Raw genomic sequence first — 17,825 nt, forward strand, 5'->3', positions numbered from 1 at the left:
GTGCATTTAATAGGAAGTCAGTAGTGTGAGTAACTTGTTTCCATTTATCTGGCCTTGATTTTTAATACATTAGAATTTTCTGCTAATGATCTGGTTCTGTTCTTAGTGCTCTTCTCAAGCATTATCCAGACTAGTTTTTTCCTTCGTCTTCCACCTGCTTCCAGATATTCTAATGCCTGAGCCAAATAAATATCCAGTAAATATGCAGTTTTTTCCACTCTGCATCTCCAGAGCCTGACATATGGTTGGTTGGTTGTGTGAAGTGGTTCCTGACCTCTCTTGGATTGAGAGAACACATTTTGTAAATGTGTGGATGAAAATTGGAGACTTGAATATTCCTCAGCCAGAACTGCTGATCCATGAGAATACTGACATCCTCTGCGTTTACAGCTTAAGATCTTGCTCTGTTTAGTACAGAACAGCCTCAGAATTCTCGTTAACTTCCTTTAATGCTCCCCCCTGCCAGTTTTGCTGTCCGAACTCCTGTGTATATTTCTTGTTTCCAAAGTTTAAGCATGGATCATAAGTTCTGAAATGGATGGAATATCAGTGCCCCTTTCTCAAAGCAGGACTCTCTGATGGCACAGATGTGTGGTCAAGCTAGATTTTGCCATTATAGTGAAGGTGGGAGGCCAGGAATAAACTAACTTACTAGCAATCCATCGGAAACCTGATTTACGTACATGAATAAGAACATTGCTGTCCTCTTGCAGCCAAGTGATGGGTTACTCACTTAACTGTGTTTCTCTTTAATCTTTAGATGCAAAGACATTAAAAGGTTGCTGGTGAGCTTTATGTATCTCGAGAGCCTTTTGCAGCCAAAAAGCAGGTAAGGTTACCATACAGCTTCTGTCCTCTGTAGGTGACTTGCAGCTGCAAAGATTAGAAATGGAAGAGACTTGCTTTGTATCCTCACCACAAATGCAGAACAGCATATCTTAGTGATTCCTTTATTGAGCCTTTCAGTCAAGAATCCCAAATGTCAGGGAAGTCTTATAACACTTCTGTGAGGGAGGAAAGTATTATCACCACCACAGAGAAACTTCACACACAGGGGTTAAATCATTTAGCCGTGATCGCTCGGTAAATCAGTGACTGAGTGAATGTAGAACTCGGAAGTTCTGACTTCTCAATCTCTCAGTATCATCTTTGTGTTATGGTGCTCCTCTCACTGTGTTCGAATTCTTTGCCCAGTCTTCAAATCTGTGCTTCTATCAAGCATTGGCAGAATGACATTGGTGCAAAGGGTCACAGTCTGCACGCCTGCAGAACCATAGAGCAGTTCATTATAAACATCTTTAATCTAACCACCTTGTTCAGGGGAAAGATGCTATTCTTTCCATAACCTGTTTCTGCTGGAATAAGTGGAAAGCTTTGTACAGTTGCATGGCTTTCCCTGGATTTTCTGTCTCTGCCAAGAGACTCCAGGTGGCTCTAAGTTAACCCTTTAAACACTGTTTGGTACAGATTGATTTCTGTTAGGGGACAGTCCACACACTCTTATTCTCTTGCCCATTTTAAGGAATTGATTTGTGCTGATTGACCGTGGATTTACACTTCACTGTTACTCCATGTAACGCATATTCAGTGGGTGGTGTCAGTGTCTCAGGGCGGAAGAGGAAATAGAGTGCCCCCAAATGCTCATGTCTGCTGTCCCGTTGAAGAGGATTTGCTGGACCTTTTATAGCCAGTTTCTCTCTAGAAGTTGGGAACATCTTGTAATCCACTGTACTGATTCCCATAATGCTGCCTCTGAAGCAGCAAACAGCTGCAAATGATTCTGGAGAGAGTGTGTGTGTGTGTGTGTGTGTGTGTGTGTGTGAGAGAGAGAGAGAGATTGCAGAGGAGAACAGGTGTGGGAGATCAGAGAAGGAAAAAGGTTAAGACCCTCGATTAAGGCTGTTACAGTGTAATGTTTTAATTACACAGAAATAACTGATTCTGAAATGTTCATTCTTCTTAATAACGAAGGATACTGTATATATTGATGTGTATTGCCATATAGTGCCTCCTGACCCAGGCATACCTCTGTGGGAAGAAAGTCGCCCAGTAATTATTTCTATTTATCCATCTCATGGGGAATTTTTGTGTCTTATTCTCAAGTGCTTTGAGATCCTTAGGTTAAAAGAGCTATAGGAGTGTTAAGGATCATTGTTCAGCCTCAGATCGAGCTCCAGATTTGTAGAAACCTACGCACTTTCCATAGCTGATTAGGTCAGTATGTTAATCTAATCAATGAAGAATTAGCTGGTTTACTGCTTAATATCCTGGCCATTACTACATGGAATGAAAGGCCAGTTGTGGCTGGTTTCTCGCTGCCTGGGCCAGCTATGGAGACAGCACCCTCAGTCCAAAAGCGAGGAGATGAGCCTCTCACTTCATTCTCTAGTGATCCATCCTGGCAGTGTAGGAGATGCTCCGATAGCTGTTTACTGTATCACTTTAGTTTACACTTTGTAGGAATGGGACAGATTGCTCAGATTATCTAGTCCTTCCCCCTGCCTGTGCATGATTGTTCCCTTCAGAATATTCTCCAGTGCCTTGCCCTATCTTGTTCTAAATGACTTAAGTGATGACTGAGCTTGCACCAGTTTTCGTTCAGTATCCTCATGAACATGCTAGTTGCCAGGAGTTTGAGACTTAACTTGCTGCAGGGCATTTGAAGAGTAAATCAATTTGTTTTCCCCCCACGTTAAGCTCTGTGGACTCTGAGCTAACATCTCTTTGCCAGTCGGTGCTGGAGGATTTCAACCTTTGCTTGTTCTACCTGCCTTCTCCTCCTAATCTGAGCTCAGCGAGCGAAGACGAAGAGGAATATGAGAGTGGATATTCCTTCCTTCCCGACCTCCTCATCTTCCGCATGGTGATCATCTGCCTAATGAGCGTCCACAGCCTCAAAAGGGCAGGTAATCAGTGCATTAACAACGAACACTGGTAATGCTCATTGAATTATAGTGCTGTGAGAGGAGGATAGCCTTGAAGAACATAAATGCTGAACAAGATGTCCTATCCATTCTGGACACTGACCTTCCATAGAATAAGGCGGTGGTCCCCAAACTGTGGGGTGCGGGGTCTGATCCAGCCCCCATGGGGGGCAGGGAGAGAGTGCCATTCAGCCCCAACCTGCCGTCTGCTCCTCTCTAGCCCCTGGCTCTCAGCCCCCCAGAGGGCTTGGACAGATTCCGTTATGGATAAGGGGAGCCATGATAGAAAAAGTTTGGGGACCACTGGAATAAGGGGACCCACTTTACTCAGGTTGATTTAAAACTGGGTAACTCCTATAATCTAACTTGAAATTTGTTAGTTGTTAGTGATGGAGAAGACTTATTAAATTGCATCTAAATCTGTCTCCTGGACCAGGTCAGGATTGCTCCCTGAAGTGTATTTTCTAGTGTCCAATTCAGTGTGAAATGTCCTAATTAGTGATGCTTCCATCACTTCCTTTGGGAAAGTGTAGATTAAGGATAACTATCTGGTATTGGAAGGATGTCAACACCAAGAAGGAAGAGGAATTGTTAGAGTGTGCAACTTCTCTCCCTTCTTGGTATTTGCATCCTTTAGACACAGGACAGTTATCCTGCTTGCTACCACTTTTTTCACTATAATAGGAAGAGCTGCATAAAAAACTATTATTTCCTTTCGTTAAGGTGAGAGGTGAAATACTAGGGATGTCACCTTGGGCTGATTTATGGATTGAAGTGTTTTCAGGAAGTGGTAACCCCTGGATATCAATGCCACTTGTCAAGATGGCTGTGTCCCATGCAATTAGACACTAAATCTTAAACGTATGTTATTTGACATCCATTTTGCCGCAGAACTGGGGTAGTCTATTCACTTCACCTCTATGCTCTCTTGTTGCAGGTTCAAAGCGGTACAGTGCAGCCATTGCTTTCACTCTGGCCCTCTTTTCTCATCTGATAAACCACGTCAATATTCGCCTGCAGGCAGAACTGGAAGAAGGGGAGAATCCAGTTCCAGCCTTCCAGAGCGATGGCACAGGTAAGAGGAGGGAGGTGGTGAGTGCTGTGTTAGCTCAAATGACTTCCCTATATGTGGCCACCACGCCCCTTTCCTGAGTGCATTCGGTATGAGCTTTATAGTGCAGTGCACAGCTCTAGGTTTGCAGAGCTGAGTTTGCAACGCTTTGATTCTTCACGGCCAGGTGGGAAGCACTAGGCACAAGTAGTATGCTGAGTCTCGAGGGAAAGGAAGTCCCCTCTCTTACTCTAGAGTACCCTGTTCTGGAATGACTATGCTTCCATGGGAGGATATCGGAGGGATGCCTGCTGCTATGAAAAATAGGGAAGACCCTCTGGGTTCAGAGGCAGCTCATGGGGAGGTGGTGGGGGACACAGTCAGACTAGAGAGACATTTGCTAAATTGTTGAGCAACGATTTCAGTTTCACAGATGTGGTCAAAGTGGGGTCCGCCCTGTCTTGTAACACCTCCACTTGCTCCTCATTCATTTCAGGATCTAGTTCAAATGAGTCCTGCGTGGCTTTTAAAACTCTCCATTGGCTTTGCTCCAGCTGATCTCATGGATCTCGTCTGTGCTGTTCTTGTTACTTCCTCTGATAACTTTATGAATGGACTTATTTGACAAGGTTGGCTGCTATAGAAGGGGACTGGACTGGACAACCCAGCAGGCCCCTTCCTATCCTGTGTCCTCTGCTCATTTAGCACTCTTCTCCTCTGTCCATTTCATGATCTTACAGCTCATGCGAGAGGCGCTTTCCCTGTTGTCTGGAACAGTCATTCTGTATCTCTCTCCAGCTCATTCTTCAGTATCTCGTCTTCATGTCCACGGACAGTAGGGCAAGAGGTAATGGGCGTAATCTGCAGCAAGGGAGATTTAGGTTAGAGATTAGGACAAGCTTTCTAACTATAAGGATAATTAAGCATTGGAATAGGGATGTGGTGGAATCCCTGTCATTAGAGGATTTAAAGAACAGGTGGGACAAACACCTGTCAGAGACGTTCTAGGTTTACTTGGTCCTGCTTCAGTGCATGGGGCTAGACTTGATGACTTCTTGAGGTCCCTTTCAGCCCGACATTTCTATTATTGTAGGATAAACAAGAGGTCTTGGGTCTCCAAGGTTGTCTATAGGATCAGGCTTTTTATTTTCTTTCATGTCAATTCAGCTTCGGGGAAAGCTGAAGTCCCACCCCTTTGTAAATTCTGCCCAATCACTATCTTTAGAAAAAATGGAAATTCAGATTTTTCTTCACCCAAGTAAAGTACTTGAAGATTCACATTAAACAAGACTCTCCAGTATGTGGCCAGAGATCATTAGGATGATGTAATGACCACTAATTAAAGATGGGAATAACTCACTATTTATAAGTTGAGGTTAATTTAATTAAATGTTGTCATGCTGGGGTCTTAATCGCTTGGCTTAAACAGTTCCACTGAACACACCAAACATATCCATAATAATGTACAGACTAGTCTGAACAGTAATAGCTGTATATCTTTAGAATGATGGCATGCTTGTGGAGCTCATTCATTTCTGCAGAAGAGGAATTTAACTTCAGCCTTCTTTCCTTCCTTCTTATAAAAGTAGTCGAATGTTTCAACCTGTATCTTGACTATTCCGCTGAGAAAATTCCCACATACCGCTGCACTGCAGTGTTATTTAATAAGCTATTGTGTGTATATAGTTGATGCAGATTCTCCCCTAGCCTTGGTTTTAAATAAAACAAGGTGAGTTAAGCATCTTAAAACACTGAGCGCTATCGGTCTAATAAGAAAGGTGGATTAGACCAGTTCAGTCCAAGATTACTGAGAGTAGCAGTTCGGTTTTAATTTCAAACCTTCTGGCATGCATTCAAGTATCCTGCCCCTTTGTTATATTGTCAGCAATCTGAAATGCATGCAACACGTTTTAATAGGAAAGTAAAATACAGGCTTGTTTTTAAACCAAGATTTTTATTGTAAATTCGTCTTAACCAAAACGAATTAGCCTCTGGTCAGATGACTGCATTCTTGGCAGAAGATTGCATTTTTTATCAGTCAGCGATTTTGTTTAGTGCTTCTAGTAAAAGGTATGTATTCTTCTCTTGCTAAAGGACCATTAAGAAGTAAAATTTTCTCTGTAGTTAACTGTGTGGGCTTTTTCATTGGAGAGTTGGGCGGGGAGAAAGTGGTTTTTGTATTTAAATGAATTTGATACTGCCATGGCAGTCCTGAAGACTGAAGCCAGGTAATGACTTATCAGGTGCAGCTCAGACAATATGAATTTAACCTTCTTTAGACTTCTGCCTGTGTATTCCAGTCTTGTCCTGGTCATACTCCATGTCTGAGGCCCATTCTTTCCTTAGTCTTTCTGCTGAAATTACTCACAAAAGGATGTTGATTATGGATTGTATAATATGGATTCCATAACTAGAAACTGGATTGAGATCTGTTCATTCATTTCACGCTAGCTGCCATCTACCAGCCGTCAAATGGAAATGGCTTTCACTTGGCTAGGTGGGACTTGGGCAGGATTTAAACCAGTGTCATACAGGTGTTCCACCCTGTATTTGCTAGGATAAACTTCTGCTGCTGGCTACTGAATGGATCTGGGGATTAGTAAATGCCGTTAGGAGGTAAAGGAATTGTCCATAATTAAACTTCTATGTTTCTGTGTGACTGGGGCTTGGTCGGAGTGTGGGGTTCGCATCTCTTCACTTGTCGGTGCCAACATCGACCCATCAGTAAAGAGGGATTATCTCCCAAGGGTGCCTTGAAACATCCTCTGATGAAAGGTGCTATAGAAGTGAGACACTGACGCTTCCCCTGGCTTGAGTCTGGCCGCCTGGGTAGGTTGTACGTCAAACAGTTCCAAGTGTTTTTGTTTCGGGTGTCTTTTGCAGATGACCAAGAGACCCGGGAGCCCTTGAACTCCGTTGAGAAGGAAGCAGATGCTGACTTAGCCAACCACCGGCCCAGCGATGAGCAGAGGAAGGAGGACAGCAAGAAGAGCAAGAAATACTCTCGCCTCTCCTGCTTGCGCCGCCGGCGCCATCCCCAGAAGGTCGATGAGAGTGACCTGAGCGAGGGCTTCGAGTCTGACTCCAGCCAGGACTTCACTAAGGGCAGCGATGGCTCGGAGAGCGGCTCAGAGAAAAGCGACGAGGAGGTGGAGACAGCCTTTGATGTGGAGACAGACTCAGACATGAACAGCCAGGAATCCCGTTCCGACCTGGAGGATATGGAGGATGAGCCAGGGGAGGAGGGAGGCGGCCGAACCAAAAGCATGAAAAATGGGGCCAAGGAGGCCTTAAAAAACTGCATGGAGGGGAGCGGGCTGGTGGACTCTAAAAGCCTAAGTGTCTCCAAGACTGAGAATTCAGATGCTGCAGTCAATGGGCCAGGGTCCATGGCCACTAATGAAGCTAGCATAGCCAGTAACCTCCAGGCCATGTCCACACAGCTGTTCCAGACCAAACGCTGCTTTCGCTTGGCCCCCACTTTCAGCAACGTCCTCTTGAAACCAACTCATGAACCAGCTGCCTTGAAGGAGGTAGTGGACAGCAAACCTTGTGTCAACGGGGATGTGGAGAAGCCCGGCTTCCCTGAACAAGGTAAGGATGGATACTTGGTTACAAATGAGATCTTTACTGGCATGGAAGAATACACAGATTTGGGTAGAAAATGATTAAGCAATAGCAGTCTTCTCGAGGAGTGAAATCCATCCCTGTGCAGCACTATAGTGCATTATTGTGCACTACCGTGGCACCTGGGAACCCAGTCGTGGACCAACGCCCTGTTGTACTTGGTGCTGTACAGACCCAAGATGGCCCCTGCCCCAGGAAGCTTACAATCTAAATATAAGAAAAGAGACAACAGATGGATATAGGGTGAGAACAGTGAGACATTATTGGTCAGCATGATGCACATCCTGGAGCCCTGTTTTGACCAGAGTGGGACTTAAGTGGTGGATAGGCTGGCTGTTTGCATAGGAATGAATTTCACCCTTAATGCATGGAAGGCCAGTTCTATACGTTACCATAAAAGGAGAGGGCAGTGCATCAGGACAGTGTTGAATAGTATTTCTGTGTGATGTAATAAAATACGATTAACCTGTTAACACAGAATAATTTAGTGAGATAACTTTACTTATTGAACTAATTTGAGATCATTTCTAAGCTTCTGTGCAATAGGCACAATAATATTTCCGACCAGGTGTTTAGGGGCTTTATTTATTAATACAGAGGGACATAAGTCAGTGTGTTTCCCAGAGTGTGGGCTGTATTCCCCTGTGGGATGCAAAGGACTAACTGAGGAGGTATCAGTGGAACTTAATTCTCGAAAGTGTCATCTTTTATTTTTAAAGTCTCTAACTGTTATGGTTGCGAAGAAAACCTTCAAAATGTGAAACTCGTACAGAGATGTCTGCCTGAGTTTTCAGAGTCTGAAATAGTATCTCTGTTATCTGAACAGCCCTATTCATTTCAGTGAGTGCTGATTTACATGCCAATGAGAGTGATCAGTGTTGACATTTAAACACTTTGCTGCTCTTCAAAGCATGTAAGAAAGGAGAGGAAAGGTCGTGTTATGAAGATCTGTACCAGCATTTCGTAAAGTTTGGGGTGCAGAGGATTGGATTGCAGGGTGGAGATGATGTATAAATTAAGGCTATATCTGCAGTACAGAGCCTGTGCTGGCATAGTTCCCTAGTACGCAGCCTAAGCCGGCTGGAGTTCTTCTGCTGGCATAGCTATACCACCTCCCCAAACTAAGTTGATAGAAGCACTCTTCTGTCAGCATAGTTGCTTCTGCATAGGGGTTTTGCTGGCACATGTTGGCTAGGGGCTGTACCTTTTTTCACACTCCTAGATGACATAAATATGCCAGCATAATTTTGTAGTGTGGACCAGGCATTGCAGGGTAGCCAAAGAGTTGAGGTGAATTTCATTTTCTTAGAAAGGGCCTCAACTTTCAAAACTTTGGGAAATGCTGTTATAACTTGTTCAAAGGGAACAGTTCTGATTGACTAGGGCCTGGTCTCCACTGGGAGAGGGAGGAGAGTCGGTGTAAGATACAAAACTTCAGCTGTGGGAGTAGCGTAGCTGAAGTTGACGTATCTTATTTTGACTTACCTCCTGTCCTCACGGTGTGGGATCAACGGTCGCTGCTCCCCCATCGACTCCGCTTCCGCCTCTCGCCCTGGTGGAGTTCTGGAGTCGACGGGAGCGTATTCGGGTATCTATCTATCTATCTGTCTAGATGCGATATTTCGATCCCCGATAGATTGATGGACGTACCCTAGGTCTTTTTTATCTCTGACTTCTGTGGTACTGTGAAAAGCAGACTTAGCACCATTCTTCTCTGTTGTCCTGCATGGTGCAGTCATTCACACGAGTGCAAAGTATGTACAAAATGCTACTATTCTGATTTGCAGGTGTTTCATAGTGGATTAGTGAAAATGACTGCACAAGGTGTAGGGTAAGGGAGAAATGGGCCATTAATGTTTAAATGCCGATATAAAGTCGTCAGCATGTCTATAAAAGTAGTTTTGGTTCTGTGTTTTGTCAGTGTTTCCCAATGAAATTACTTCCGCTCACAAAGCTAAAGGTCTGTTCAATTTGCTAGTGCTGCAGAGTCTAGCGGAATTTGAAATTTTGGCTGTTTTACTGCTTATTAAATCATAAAAATTCTGTGATTTGGCAATTTCCCGGTGACTCTAAACAGAATCCTCGTGACTCTCCTCTAGCTGTACTGGCTGGGTGAGCTCTGCAGAGTCCACAGAAGTGAAAACTTGTTTGTATCCGTAAAAGTCAGCAGATTTGACTGAATGACATGTAAGGAGCAGAGATGTGGAGTTAGGGGCAATTTCTATACACTCTCAACCATAACATCACATCAGTCTTTAGTTTTGTAGGGCCAGATTTTAACTTTAGATGCACAGTAGATGGCACTGCAGCTTTCTTAAAGCTATTCGGTGACGTGAACTGTTCAATCAAAGTAATGTTCTGGGAGAGAACAGCTAGAAAAAGAGATGATATAACACACGTGCATTATTTGTATTTCAGATAAACTACCTGAGCCATTCTGGTCTTGTTTGTTAGTCACTCCTTCCAGCTTCCCTTGTATTGGGGAGCAAGGAAGCATTTTGCATCATGCTCAAACCTAGTTTCCATGGGCATGCAACTCTGACGAACTCAGGCTTTGCCTAGGCTAGGATCTAAAGGTGTGGTGTGAGATCATGTTAGCCAGCTTGAGCTAACTAAGACCTTCTAAAACTCTAGTTAAGGAAAGGCAAGTTGTACTCTAGCAAATCTGGAGATTTAGAAAGGGATGGACCAAGCTAGCTGACATGATCTAATGCCACACCATTAAATCCTAGTCTAGACAGAGCCTCAGGGCTTGTCTCCACTTCGAGGGGGGCGGAGGGGCAAGGGATGCTCAGTGATCAATCCACCGGGGGTCAATTTAGCGGGTCTAGTGAAGACCCACTAAATCAACTGCTGATTGCTCTCCCCTGGACTTCAGTACTCCACCAGAATGAAAAGCATAAGATAAGTCAACAGGAGAGTTTCTCCCCTCAGCTCAGGGGGTGTAGACACCGCAATAAGTTGACCTAATGTGCATCGATTCCAGCTACATTATTCACATAGGTCGACTTCAGAGGGAGCTGTCTTCAGTTCTCCCTGATTGAGGTGGGTGGGAAGATCTCTGAAGTGGGGCTAGTCAGGGTGGGAGTTGCAGGCACTTAGCCGACATTTCTTCTTTAGAATTATACACTCTGTAGCCTGTTATAAGGCACTGTTATATTTTTCTCTCTCTAATTGTATTCACAATCAATACAGAGAATGAAGGGGGATGGGTTTGATGCAACATTCTGGTTGAAAATTCAAACATCCCATAGGTCAGGAAATTCCAAAGCTTTGGTTCTACCCGTGATTGTAACCATGTCCCCTCATTGCACATAAGTTTCGTTAGTATTTTGTATTGCATTCTTATAATGCTGCTGTTCATACCAGAGATCCCAAAGTACTTCACAGGCATTGTATATAGAGATATTGCAACCACTGCTGGTGTGAAACAAGGTGTCATAAACAGATAGCTAAGGGTTAATGTCTCTTTCACCTGAAGCACCTGACCAGAGGACCAATCAGGAAACCGGATTTTTTCAACTTTGGGTGGAGGGAATTGAGTGTCTAAGGTCTTTGTTTTCTGGCTGCCTGCTTGCTCTGAGCTTTGGAGAAGTAGTTCTACTTTCTAGTCTTCTGTTTCTAAGTGTAAGGACAAAGAGATCAGATAGTAAGTTCTATGGTTTCTTTTCTTTGGTATTTGCATGAATATAAGTGCTGGAGTGCTTTGATTTGTATTCTTTTTGAATAAGGCTGTTTATTCAATATTCTTTTAAGCAATTGACCCTGTGTTGTATCATCTAATACAGAGAGAACATTTGTACTTATTTTTCTTTCTTTTTATATAAAGCTTTCTTTTAAGACCTGTTGGAGTTTTTCTTTACTTCAGGGAAATTGAGTCTGTACTCACCAGGGAATTGGTGGGAGGAAGAAATCAAGGGGAGATTTGTGTGTTGGATTGCTAGCCTGACTTTGCATTCCCTCTGGGGGAATAGGAAAGTACTTTTTGTTTCCAGGATTGGGAACAGAGAGGGGGGAGTCTCTGTGTAGTTTCACAGAGCTTGTGTCTGTGTATCTCTCCAGGAGCACCTGGAGGGGGGGAAGGGGAAAAGGATTATTTCCCTTTGTTGTGAGACTCAAGGGATTTGGGTCTTGGGGTCCCCAGGGAAGGTTTTTCAGGGGGACCAGAGTGCCCCAAAACACTCTAATTTTTTGGGTGGTGGCAGCAGGTACCAGGTCCAAGCTGGTAACTAAGCTTGGAGGTTTTCATACTAACCCCCATATTTTGGACGCTAAGGTCCAAATCTGGGACTAAGGTTATTACACAAGGTAACCATTTAACAGCACTCCTCAACGCTTTGTCAGTTTGAAAGGAAGTGCAGTGCAGTTAGGAAAAGTGAAGAATAATTATTCTGTTGAAGTTTTGCTTTCTGTGTGCAGTGGGGGTACACAGCTGATGCTGCTGTGGAAATGTTTTGAATTTCATGACATTTGTACATTTAAATTCTCAACTGCAAGGTTGAATTAACCTGTGTGTTGTCTTGCTTTGAACTTCTCCGGCTCAGTTGTGCACATGTATAAGGACAAACCCCTCCTGACTAATTATGCCTTCCAAACAATGCTGAAGAATGCTTTGTGGCTTCTGACTATGCCAGGGTTGGATGCCTAAAAAATTGGTCACTAACTGCTGATATCGATGGATTGATGAAAGATTATTGCTGTATTAATAAGCAGTCATGTTTGTCTAGTAGTTAGAATGAGGGATTGGAAGCTGAGAGACGTGGGTTCTAATCTCACCTCCGCTGCTCAGTCTCCTTCTGTGAGTAAAGGAGCCTCCAAATAACTTTGAGATCCTCGCGTATGAGGAACTATAAAATTGCAGAATATTATGGATCTGTCAGTACTGATGAGCCCCAGCAGTTAAATAGCCTTGCTCCATCCATCCCTTGCTCCATCTGAGGTACCCAGCTGCACCTAGTACTGACCCACACAGTTGCTTCAGAATCTCTTCTTAAACTTGGGGGTGGCTTGCTGCTGTTCCTGCTTTGTTTCTTGGTTTCTATGGTGCAGCTGCAGGAATTTTCAATCTGCTAGCTTTTATGCAGCTGTATCAGCACTGTTCTGCCAACCGAAGGGAGACCTGTACAGTTTTGTAGGGGCCTGATTAAGGGTAAAGAAATGAGGAATGTAGGGTCTTGTTGTAGAGGAGGAAGTGTATTTTATATGCTAGATCAAGTGATAACTGAATGAGATTCACAACTGAGAGAGATCTTTAGCAGGACTAGCGTAGCTTTAGAGGGTTTGCTGAACTCTAGAGGGATGGATCTTGTTCTTTACATTGGTTCCCTGCCTGTCTAGCTTTCATTTCCTTCCCGTACCTCTGTTGGGCAAGTTCTAACTAGATGTTCATGTCTATTGATAGTACAACTTTCTTTCTGTGGGGATACAAAACTCGCCCCACCCCTCCATGGCCATTCATTCTTGGCTTTTGCCATGTAACCTTAAGTGTGGTGGGTTTGTCTCTAAAAGTGGGTCTTGGTTTGTAAATTCGCTGTTAGTTGTGGAACGATTGGGTTGCTCTTTCTTTAGACCAGGATCAGTATTCATGCATCATAAATTAAACTTATAAAGCAGGAAGTGTTAAATAATTGTGCTGAAAACAGCTGCATGTACTGGATGGAGAGGGTCGTATATAACAGGGTTCAGCTGAATGAGCGTCAATTCCAAAAGAGGTGGACTTTGACTGAGCTAGTAGAACTGAGTCCAGTTTGCAAAGCACTTTGGGATCCTGCAGCACACAGACACGGACAGCATGTTGTACCAGACAGAGGAAGACATAGGCCTTTCCCTGACTAATCTTCAACTTTGCACTTTTATAAGGCTATCACGGCACTTGATGCAGGTGAAATAAAGAAGCATTCTTGTCCCCACTGAAGAAAGGGTAGGCAGGCAGGGTCAGAGGGTCACTAACTTGCCTAGGATAACACAGTTAATATGGGGAAGTTGGGAATCGCTCCCAAGTGTGTCAACTGTTCTTCTAGCTACTAGTTTATTACTACTTTATTATTTGTATTACTGTAGTGCCTAGAGAGCTAGATATGCACCAGGATCCCCTAGTGGTAGGGGCTGTACAGCTGTAGAACAAAAGACAGACCCTGCACCAAGGAGCAATCTAAGTGTAAGAGAAGAGAGAACAGATGGAGAGGCAGACAGACAGACAGAGTATAAGGAAACAGTGAGACTGTACTGGTCAGCATGATGAGCCTCCTGCCGTCCAAGGGATAGTTACACCAGTCAGTAAACTGCTGTTGTGGATGTGTGCGGATGAAGAAGGGAATTTTGAAGCATCTTTTCCTTCCCACTACGATGGTGACTCGCTGTGCAAATACCAACATGGTTTCTTACCAGGTCTCTACTTGGTATTTAATGCATGGTGTCTTTGCTCTTTTCTTTGTTGTTTCAGATGACTTGTCCGACTCTGAAGAGAGCATCACCAGTAACAAATCCTGTAGGAATGAGAGATCCCTCCAAGAGAAACTAGAGATCATAACCAATGAGGGTCTGCTTCCGACTGTCAAGGTGTTCCTGGACTGGTTGAGAACCAACACTGACCTCATCATCATGTGTGCCCAGGTGTGGGGGTTTTGTTTAAATGTACACTGTTAATGACTGCGTCTCCTAAGTGCCAGCTTGGGTGATTATATTATGACAAGCCTCCCTGTGGATTCAGGGGGATACATTGTTTGTCCCTTCCTGGCATAGATTATTGTTGTGACATTAATCTATATTGCTAAACAAATGCCATGTTGCACCACAGATGTAACAGCATCTCAGTGACTGGGGTAGTGATCTCTGTGCATGGTTTGCAAATCAGTGTGTTAAATTTGTAAAGCACTTTGGAATCTCTTGGGGTGAAATGTATTATTCATAATCAAATTACTTCCTCTCACTGTCATAACTATTTTATTGTTAGGTTCTACCCTACAAATATATTTTGGTGATAGGGGAACAGGGAATTTGCGGTTATTAAATAGCCCTGACCTAGGAGCCATGAGAATGAAACAGACCCACATCTAGACACAGGGATCATCTATCATGATTGCTGTTGGGTCTTCTGTCTGTTTTGACAACTTGCCAAAAAATGAGAGGGTGGATGTAGCAGCAACTGCTGGTTAGGTGGCCTGCTGGCTAGGTCAGGAGACTGGGCATCCGTAGCCCAGAGAGTCTATTCTTGACTCTGCTAGTGTCTTGTGTCTTTGAACAAGTCATCCTTACCTCTTTACCTTGGTTTCCCCATCTGTCAAACTAAACTAATCTCTACATCACAGAATGTTGGAGCTTAATTATTTGCAAAGTGCTTTTAAGTCTCTGGAAGGTGCTGTCAAAGTACAAAGTATCCTCATAATTATTTGCATCTATCTTGACTTGAAGATTTGCATGACTTGATATATTTTGCAGCATTCTTTTTTTCTTTCTTTTTTTTTCCCCCAGAGCTCCCAGAGTCTATGGAACAGATTGTCCGTGCTTCTGAACCTTCTGCCTTCTGCTGGAGAACTGCAGGAACCAGGTACTGTTAGAGCCCATCCCTTATCATTGTCCTCCCCTTGCCCTCCAAACAAACAATAATACTCCCTGCACAGATTCAGCTCCTTATTTTTGAAGCCTAGTTATCAGTGGTGCTTATAGCTCATTATCCTGTAAGGTTAGAGTAACTAATGCGACTTGGTTTACAAAGATGATGGAATATGAGTAAGGCCTTGTCTACATTAGCCTATGTTGTATTGAATCATGATTCAAGCTAGTTACCTCCCATGGTTTGGTTAGCTAGTGTGGATGGAGTCAATAAAGCAGTGTACTTGATTGACTGGCTCAAACATTAATGGAAACTGGTAGCATTCTGTAGACATTCCCATATGACCAAAATGCTTGAGCTCTGAAGAACATAAAGTGCAGCATAAGACTTCTGACATCTGCTGTCCTGGCGTCCGTGATGATCAGTCACATCTTACTGTGTTTCCCCCCAACAATCTAGGGCTGGCTCTTGGTAACGAGGTCAAGGACTTACTGATTGGCTGTGAGCTTCCAGATTTGAGCACCAGTTTGCTGCTTCCAGAAGATGTGGCGCTCCGTAACCTGCCCCCTCTGAAAAATGCGCACAAGAGGTTTAACTTTGAGCGGGACAGACCCATCCTCTCAGCGGTGGAGGAGGTGAGGATAGGCGAGCCCTGGATTCTTGGTACCAGCTAAATTTGTCCTGATAGAAACTTTTCCATATCCTGGCAACACAGGATGAGAGTTTAGTTTTCTTGTGGGAGAGAGTGTGTCGCAAACTGAAATAGCTTTGTGAACCTCAGGATGATTCACATTGCTTCTAGCTCTATCGCCCAGGCAGTGTCCAGAAACGTCCCTTCCCTCTCAAAGCAACACAGAACTGCTTCCTATTGGTTTCTTTGCTATGCTTAACCCTTCACCCTCCTTGTCTGGATAAATCAGTTGATATCTGTGCCCCATCTAGAATAACTCTTGAACAGTTGCAGGCAGATCCTATAGCCCTGTGTCAGTAACGACAACTGGCAGTGGCAGAAGAATTGGCATTGTGCTGTACTTGTGCCCAGAATGGCTTTAATTGTCGGCCGAGCCGCAGAGTAAAAATGGCTAAGACCATCATTACTGCATTGGGGAAGATGAGACATTTAGGGGAGAGAGACAGGAGAGTAGTGGTCCATCTAATTTTGCTGCGGCGATCTCTGAACCACCTGATGACTTGGAGCACATTAACATTTGTCCATCTTTGCTAACTGATTTTTAAAGGAATGCTATGGCCTTTGATCTGGGAGCTACGTTCTTAAAAATGTAAGATTCCAGCTGAGGAAGCCTGGGGATGAATTCCTGGATATCTCCTTATGCTTTTGGTGCTCTGTGGGGAAACTCTGAGACAAGATACAACAATCCAAAGCTGAGTACAGTCCCTCCTTTTACCCAAGCCCACTTCGCTGTCCTCTTAGTTATGTCACCCCTCTTCAGAGAGACGACTCCTCAGGTTCCAACGCTGGATCCAACGACAGAGAACTGGCCAGCACAGGTTGCTCTGAAAAGCCAGATGTCATTGTTCTCTGTTCGAAAACCCTGACTGAAAACATTTCAAAGCACTCTTGCTCACTTTCCTGAACTCCTGACCTCATTTATTTTCTCCAAAGAATTATCATGTCCTGCATCTTCAGAAACATTCACAGAATTTTTCAGTTTGTGTATATATATATTTAGTCATTTCCACCTTTTTCTAAAAGTTTAGATTCCAGCTTCTCAGCTAGCTCAGGCTGCTGCCGGGGGAGGTGTGGTACATATCATGTCAAACCATCTTGTTCCTTGCAGTCCGTGATTCGTGTTTGCTGCATCCGCAGCTTTGGCCACTTCATCACCCACTTGCAAGGCAGCATCTTGCAGTTTAACTCGGAGGTCGGGATCTTCATTAGCATCGCTCAGTCTGAGCAGGACAACCTGTTGCATCAGGCCCAGGCCCAGTTCCGCATGGTGAGTTGGAAGAGTCTTAGGTTGTGTCTACACTGCCAGTTTCAGCGCTAAAACTTTAGTCATTCAGGGGTGTGAAAAAACACACCCCGAGCGACAAAAGTTTTAGCGCTGAAAAGCACTGGTATAGACAGTGCTTGCAGCTTCCAGCAGTCAAGCTACCTCTGCTCGTTCGGGGTGGTTATTTTTTATTGCCGGGAGAGCTCTTCCCCCAGCGATAAAATGTGGCTACACTGCCCACGTCACAGTGCTGCCGCAGCTGCCCTCAGAGGGCTAATGCTCTGATCTGTGACATGCTGGCATCCCAGGCTAATGTTGCCATTGGCTCCTCTGCCTGGCATTGTGTTCCTTAACAAGCTTGGTAATGGCTCATAATTGACACACTTTTGGTGCCTAGTGAGAGGAGAGGTTGGCTACATTCCTCTTGGGAAAGCTGCTTACCAGGAGCAAAGTGCATCTAGGGATAAAAGTCTGTTCCTGTTGAGTCTTGCTGTTTCATAAGAGAATAGTCTGCCCCACTGAGTTCTGAATGAAAAGTCACAGATAATCTGGCACGCTCATGCATGTGCCACAAGCATCGTCACCCAGTTTAATGCAGGGAATTGGCTCTAGAGAGCTGTCCCACCTCCTGGCAAATCATTATTATGTAGTCTTTGTGCATGGGAAAAACTCCATCCCAGCTTTGCAGCCCTGGAGGACCAAAGTTTGCTGTACAG

General features: G+C 44.1%; 1 protein-coding gene across 2 annotated transcripts in view; it reads left to right on the plus strand.

The window, feature by feature from the left end:
• Window positions 1–17,825, plus strand: part of SMG5 (SMG5 nonsense mediated mRNA decay factor) — a 47,392-nt gene that overhangs the window by 17,920 nt on the left and 11,647 nt on the right. For both annotated transcript variants that reach the window (XM_050930664.1, XM_050930665.1), the window contains exons 9-16: window positions 761–829; window positions 2,698–2,906; window positions 3,862–3,999; window positions 6,859–7,569; window positions 14,045–14,214; window positions 15,073–15,148; window positions 15,614–15,789; window positions 16,954–17,112. In XM_050930664.1, the coding sequence (XP_050786621.1) occupies window positions 761–829; window positions 2,698–2,906; window positions 3,862–3,999; window positions 6,859–7,569; window positions 14,045–14,214; window positions 15,073–15,148; window positions 15,614–15,789; window positions 16,954–17,112 (1,708 nt within the window). The remainder of the gene's footprint in view (window positions 1–760; window positions 830–2,697; window positions 2,907–3,861; window positions 4,000–6,858; window positions 7,570–14,044; window positions 14,215–15,072; window positions 15,149–15,613; window positions 15,790–16,953; window positions 17,113–17,825) is intronic.

This window comes from Gopherus flavomarginatus, chromosome 20 (assembly GCF_025201925.1).
Source record: "Gopherus flavomarginatus isolate rGopFla2 chromosome 20, rGopFla2.mat.asm, whole genome shotgun sequence".
In the NCBI taxonomy this organism is placed as follows: Eukaryota; Metazoa; Chordata; order Testudines; family Testudinidae; genus Gopherus; species Gopherus flavomarginatus.